Source organism: Candoia aspera, chromosome 4 (genome assembly GCF_035149785.1).
Source record: "Candoia aspera isolate rCanAsp1 chromosome 4, rCanAsp1.hap2, whole genome shotgun sequence".
NCBI lineage: Eukaryota > Metazoa > Chordata > Lepidosauria > Squamata > Boidae > Candoia > Candoia aspera.
In genome coordinates this window covers 92,879,338-92,886,382 of record NC_086156.1, presented here as the reverse complement: position 1 = coordinate 92,886,382, position 7,045 = coordinate 92,879,338, and the positions used below count along the sequence as shown (strand labels likewise).

The following is a 7,045-nucleotide window of genomic DNA, read 5'->3' as shown; positions in this document are numbered from 1 at the left end:
TTGAAGATCTACAGAACCAACCCTCCATCACCCTGTACCTAATCTCAAAATCAATATAAGACAACATTTTTGCCTCATGAGGTTTGGGGCATTAAGCATGCTTTTAAATGTCCCTGTACTGTAGGTTAATGCGATAGAAGAGTTTCATAGGTATAAGTAAGGTTTAATAACTTACAAGAGGACTTATTTATCACGGCCTTGCTGCCGTAGTTGCTTCTCATGTTACTGTTTTGGCATGCTGAACTGCTGCACAGAGATTTAACACATCAAACCAATGTCAATAAATGACTGTTTGCCTTCATGTATTCGGTATCTCCTCTGACCACAGGAGGGTGCATTCAGACCACTTACGTACCATGTGAAATGGATACTGAAAATAAATTTCACTGACATTTTCCACAAGTAATATGCAAATTGTTAATGAGGCATGAAGTAGTTAACTATTCACTGGGCTGGTGCTGGGATTTCTTTCTTTTCTTTTCAGCAACAGCTTTAAAACCACATCAAATATTTTCAGAACAGCACTGATTTTGTTCTGCAGGATCCCATTTAAACTAACAGTAGCCAGTTGGATGCAACAAAGCTTACAGATCAAATATTGCATCAATCAAATTGGTGTACATTTTATTTGTATTTATTCATCCCACCTTCCAATAACCTAAGGTGGCTTACATGGGATAGTCCTTCATTTTATCCCCACAACTGAATCCTGTGCAGTGGGTTGGACTCAGAGTTATTGGCCTGGCCACCTAGTGAATTTCTGTGGCTACAGGAGGATTTGAACTTGCGGCTCTATAAACCTATTGCATAAATTGGTCAAATTTAAGTCCCTCTTTTGGGGGAGATGGGCAGTAATTAAATTTGAAAATAAATAAATAAATAGATTGATTTAAATGTGCAGCCAGCTCTGTTCCAAGGCAGGGGGAAGGGAAGGTGTTAAACATGAATAAAATTCACTTTTAAGCCAAGCTCAACTCCTGGTGACATATACAACTGCATCTAGGTAGTTTGCTTGGCATGATATGGAGGTGGGTTGCCACTGCCATCCCCCAGGATGTCCCCCCCCCCCAACTCCCTGTTCTAATCTGCAGTTCTGGGATTTCCTGGCAATCTTCCATCCAAGTACGAAGAGGTCTCACTCTGCTTTCTACATAGGCCAAGGCTTGCTTGCTAGCACAAGAATGAAGTTTGCACGTTTATGCAAAAGAAAAAGAAAAAAAATACCCATATGTCATCTTAATCCCCAAAGCCTTTTGCCCCAGCTCTGTGCAAACAACATAGGCTCCTCAGGGTTAAGGACAGTATCTTTAATACTGCCATAATAAACAGATAGGCAAAGGGTTAGTCAGATTTAAGTATCCGTTTCTGTGCATAGATTTACCTGTTGAATTCCTGTCTGCCAGGATTTATGTATCCCCAGACCCTCATCGTGAAGAGCGAAAGGTAGCTTTTCGTTACGCAATATATATTTAAAAAAGGGAGTGATCCCCTATTTCCTGGGCTTCCCCTTTTCTCCTGTAAAGGGCCAAGGAAGAAAATGGGCTCGGGCTTTTCTGCAATTCCGCTTCGACAGCCTCTCACACCCGAGAGGCCACGTTGGTCCCGCTTAGCAACAGTAACTAAGGGCTGCGTAGGAAAAGAAAGGGGTCGAAGAAGTGGGAACGTAACGCACGCGCATACTCAGTGAAGTCCTGAGGCTGGAAAAGGAGAGGTTGAACTATCAGGCCTTTGGGTCAGGTCTCTTTCCTACCCACCCCTCCCGCGCTCCTGAAAGGAGGAGGGGCGAATGTAAGAGTTATTGGGATATCCCATGCGCCTCTCTGCAGGGGCGAAGTCAGCCGTAGCCTGCAAGCTGGGTGAGTCCATTGGGAACGGAGGGGGATCGTGAAAGGTTTTACTGTGTGCTGTTTGCTTCTATTTTTGCGGAGGGGGTGTGGCTGCCGTGGCCGGAGCTCTCTTATGTAAGGACGGGGCTAGGCAAAATACAGGTGTTGCAATTTTCATGTTATAACTTTACTCTCAGGAGAAGGAAAACTTCATTGTTCGTTTGCATGTGAGAAATTAGTTGTGAATTCAAGGAAAAATTACCTTTGCAATAGGTATAAAGCAGTAAAAACCATCATTTTCTGTCTTGCTTTTCAGAATAATCCTTTAAAGTAAGGGCCCATGTTTAACAAAAGAGAAGCCAGAAAAGAGCAGCTGGTCCAAAACTAGCCAGTGTATCTTTAGGGATGTGTGCATCATACTAAACCACAATGTGTTTGGTATGGTTTTGGCTTAGTTGGGCATCCATTTATTGGGATGTATTCAACAAACATGGTTTAGCCCAGTTTAACCTGTGATTTTACAATAAAACCCTTTGCAGTAATCATTCTAATTTATTTTTTCCTAATAGAGATCTGCCTGTTTCAGCAGATGAACACTTATCACAAATTTTACACCTTACCTTATTTGCTCATCATTTAAAGAAAGTACTGTAATTCAAACGTGGAGAATATGGGAAGGGGGATGTAAAATAGGAATACATTACGAAGATGTGAACAAAAGTTCCCTAACTGCTTATGTATACTTACCAATTTCTACTTATTTTAGGGTTGTTGTTGTTTTCTGAGCACCCATTTATGGATTATTGTTTGCCTTCTCTTGGGGTTTCTGGGAGCAAAAGGTTCCCTCCTAGTCAGAAATTGTTTTTCCCACTGAATGTTCATGTTCAGCCAACATTTGAGCTTTCTTTCCTTTTAGGTGTCAGGTGCCAACAATATGCCTACCTTGGACCCGGAGCAGCTGTTGATCAGGGAAATGAGGGAGGATGAAGCACCCATTGTTTTGGAACTTCTGAAGGTGAGATGGAGGAGAAAAATGGACCCAGCTACATCAGTACTCCTGCCTTTCTTTTGAGAAGTTTCTGTGGGTTGACCCGCATTAAACTTTTTTTTCAAAAAGACATCTTTATCAAGTATAGAAATTGATAATACTTGTATTTATGTGTTTCAAAAGCTTCATGGATCCAGCTGTTATCAAAGACATGGGAGAAGTCTAATCATATTTTCTGGTTTAGTCCTGGAGAGCCCTAAATCTGTCCAGAATCTTACCTGGAATTTTTCATCATGCAAATATTAACAGCATAAAAGCTTTCCTAAAAGATGGCATGCCTGTTGCTTTTGACCTTTCCTTGTCACGTGAAACCAATAGGAGGCAGGATTTTAATTGGTGGGAAGTGGTTTGTGACCATGTGGCCTTGTGGCTTTGAATGGTAGAATAGAACCAAGAAGGTCTGAGTTCGTATCATCACTCCATGATAAAGCTCACTGACTGATCTTGAGCAGGGCCAGGTGGAGTGTGATGGCTCTCTGAGGCTTGTCAGAGGCAGAGCTATGTATGCCTGACAGCCTCTCTGGCATTTCCAGCCCTCAGATACATCATTGCCAGTTTTTATTTAAGAGTTGGCTTCCAGTTTGGTTGGCTTCTATAAGCCAACTGAACTGGTAGCAAAGTGCCTTAGTCTAATCTAGCCTAGCCTTCATCTAGTTCAAGTTCTCCTCTTTACTCCCTGAATTATTTCAGAGGTTGCACAATTTTCTTTATTGTGGGTTCTCAGACAAAGAAGGACAAGTGTGGATTAAGAAGTGTGAAGCACATCCTGCCTTAGGATGTTATCATGGCTCTTTGGGTCTGAGGGCTTTACTTTTTATGTTCTATTTCTCTCCCACCAGGATGGATTCAAAGATACGGAGAATCGCTTGATACTTTATGTGCTGACACGGCCACTAGCCTTGTTACTGATGGCAGTTGTGAGCAGTGGACTGCGCTTCTTCCTGAACTCCTTTGTGGTGGCCCTTGTGCTGCCAGTACTCCTCACTGTAGTGGCTCTGAAACTTCTACTGTGGCGCTCACCAGACCTTAAACACCTGCATGCCTATTACAGTTCAAGTCATCGTGGGCTGTGGGTGGCTGTGTATGATGATGATGATGTGTGCGGCTGTGTGGCTTTAGAACCTCTTGAGGGAGAGCCACGCACTGCTGAGCTCAAGCGCTTGGCTGTCAGTCGATGGTATAGACGCTCTGGTGTGGGTCGGTACCTCCTTGGCTTTCTGGAGGCACAGGCTCGTGCACAGGGCTTCAGATTCCTGGTGGCCCAGGTCTCCGTGGTGGCCAAGGCTGCTATTGGGCTCTTTGAGAGCACTGGCTATAGTGTGAGTGCTGGGCGCCCATGGCTGGGTTACACTGTTCAACAAGAGTTCAGCAAACAGCTTTAGCAACTATGTCTACTAGTTTGGCCCCAAGCTGCTAGGCAGGGGAGCACATGTTTTGAGTAATTTTGTCCTTGAACAAAGAAAACACGGAGTTCCAGAAAAAGACTGTAGTTAACAAGGCATCTCCAGGTCCTAAACAGTAGTTACTGTTAACATGGTTTCTGCTTAGAAAACAAAGTGTGGCTGCAAAGCAGATCAGGATAAAGGGTTGTTTGTGCCTTTTCCCCAGTCTGGCATGGCAGTCAAACTCTGTGTCATTTGGGATTTCTGTCCCAGATTATTCACTCACATTGGGAACAGGAACTGAGGCTCATTCCCTGTGTTCTCTTTTGGGGTCAAAGTAACTCCACATTTTATACAAAGGGAACACCAAATTCTGTCAATTTAGAAAATTTGTGCATGAGTGTATGTATATATACACACAGACACAGAGGGTGTACCAAAAGTCAGGCCCCACAGACAATTTATCATATAAATTACATTAAATGTTCAGATTGGTTGCCCTTTTCTTCTGAACCCTTCCTTACTTGTTTGATGCATGACTTTTGAACATTCCTAAGTACAGTAACATTTTCTTTGGGAAAAAAAAAAACATATATAGTGATTGGTCTATGGGGTCTGACTATTGGAACTCCCAATATATATATGCATTCCTGCATGCATGGCACTTCATATAATAGAACAGGCACCTGAAAATTATTTTTGTTCAAATAGCTGTTCAGAATGTGCAGATGAGAAACCTATTGAGAATGCCAAATCCATATTTCACCTGCAAACCAGTCTGAATGCACTCTAGCTTTTATCAGGTTATTGTGTATTTTCTTTGCAAGTTAATGATCAGGATGGTGAATTCCTAGCAGCTGTCCAGTTTTTTTAAATGGGTTAAAGAAGTCTGTGAAGCAAGCATCTTGGCTTTCTGTTTGATCCTGTAGTCCGTTGGTGCCATACAGCCTGGACAGATCCAGTCACTTGCATTTGCTACTTAATGTAATTTACATTTATTCCCCCACTCCTGTCAGCTGGTGGTGATTTTATAGACAAGTTTTCTAAATCTGTATTTGCATGCCTGGGTGGAGTATATGAGAACCAGGGACGGAGAAATGGAGGGGGTGGATTCTCGAGCCAATTTAAGTTTCACTTTTATTTTACAAATTCAGTAAAACAAAAACTGATTTAAGAACCACAGGTGAAAACACTTTTTTAAGATGAGATTTCCGAAGTTCTTTTACAGATTCCAGATAGATTAGGGAAATTGAACATGAGCCCTATGTTAATTGTGTGCATAAAACCTCTGAAATACTATAAGAAGACAGTGTGGATATCCTTGGAAATCATGAATCTTTGTGCAAGCAGGTGTGCCCCTTTCATGGGAACTAGTTTATACTGATTATGTTGTACAGATAAATGAGTTCTCACAGAATGTGGAGACAGTAAAAGCTGGCAAGATCATTTTTTAAAATGATACATGTTAATATACATATGTATTTAATTCTTGCTGCATATCCCTGCTTCATTCTAATGTCTTTTGAAGATAAACAGGTGACTGGAATTTTATGGGCAGAATGTAGATGGGGCAAGGAATAGAGTCTCAGACACAAAAAGGATTAAGAACACACACATCCGAATAGCCCTTCAAAAGCTGATTTTTCTTAGGATGAGCTAATAAACCTTCTGACACTCATGTATGTGTAACGTATAGTTCAGTGTCCAGGTTAGCAAACAGCACAGACTCAGCTTCATTCTACAATGCTATTTTTTAGCAATCAAGCTAGGTTGACTGACAAGCTATTTAGGGCTCTATTAGGCCAGGCAGGAAGTTGATTTTAGAAATTCTTGGCTATACTCTGGTTCATGACTGAATCTTCCTCCAGATGTTTTAGCCAAAAGAATTGAAAAATGAGAGTGACTCACTGTTCCTCTACCCAGCTTCCATCATGCTGAACTAGATTTCCAATCTCATTAAATGTACACTGCAAAAGAATTCAGTGGAATGGAAATTCTGTACAGAAATTTCTGTAAATTTATACACACAATTTTTTTTAATCTGTTCAGTTGTGTCCGATTCTCAGAGACTACCTCGACAAGTCCCTGAACTTTTCTTGGCACGCACATCCTCTCAGTGAAATGTTGTGACTGGGAGTAGAGGCAATGCCTTTTAATTTGAAGTACCCAGTCACAGTGCACAGAGGTGTGTTACATCTGTGTGACAGCCAAGTCATTGGAAGCTGAGTTATAGTTGTTTGGACTGACATGTTCTGTCTTTCTTGCCATAGTGAGTTCAGGGGTGGCAGTTTACTTTTTATCATAGGAGAAAAACATCAAACCTATTTACTGTGTTAGGGAACACCACAGAGACAAAGGGAAAAGGTCAGGTATAAGTATACTAGACATGGGTCCTCTGACCCAGTATTTCCGTATGTGTAGCTCTGTGGTTTTCCCTTTACGCTCTGACTGGATGCTCTGTTCTCATTGGATTCCAGTTTGTGCAGATGGGAATTTTGCCTTTTAGAAATATTTATGAATTCTGAACCCTCCCCTTCCCCCAATATTTATATTGCCCCATAAATCCACGTGGGAGCTAGCAACAACTGTGGTATCTTCTATTTCCATTATTTCTCATTCTGTCTGTATTCTGTTTTAATCTGATGCACAACCTACGCAACACTGGCCCTCATTATTTATATTGTTGAAAAGGCTTGTCTGTATTTTTGATAGATATGAATAAAAGCCAGGTTTGCTGTTGCAGAACTATGGTTTATGAGATTACTGAGGGTTACTTGCTTACATAGTTT

General features: G+C 41.5%; 1 protein-coding gene across 1 annotated transcript in view; it reads left to right on the top strand.

Moving 5' to 3' along the window:
* Positions 1-1,617: 1,617 nt before the first annotated feature.
* Positions 1,618-7,045, top strand: part of NAT14 (N-acetyltransferase 14 (putative)) — a 132,299-nt gene continuing 126,871 nt past the window's right edge. Inside the window, exons 1-3 of the mRNA XM_063301007.1 lie at positions 1,618-1,856; positions 2,743-2,841; positions 3,714-6,887. Coding sequence (XP_063157077.1) covers positions 2,761-2,841; positions 3,714-4,256 — 624 coding nt within the window. The 5' untranslated portion in view covers positions 1,618-1,856; positions 2,743-2,760 and the 3' untranslated portion in view covers positions 4,257-6,887. The remainder of the gene's footprint in view (positions 1,857-2,742; positions 2,842-3,713; positions 6,888-7,045) is intronic.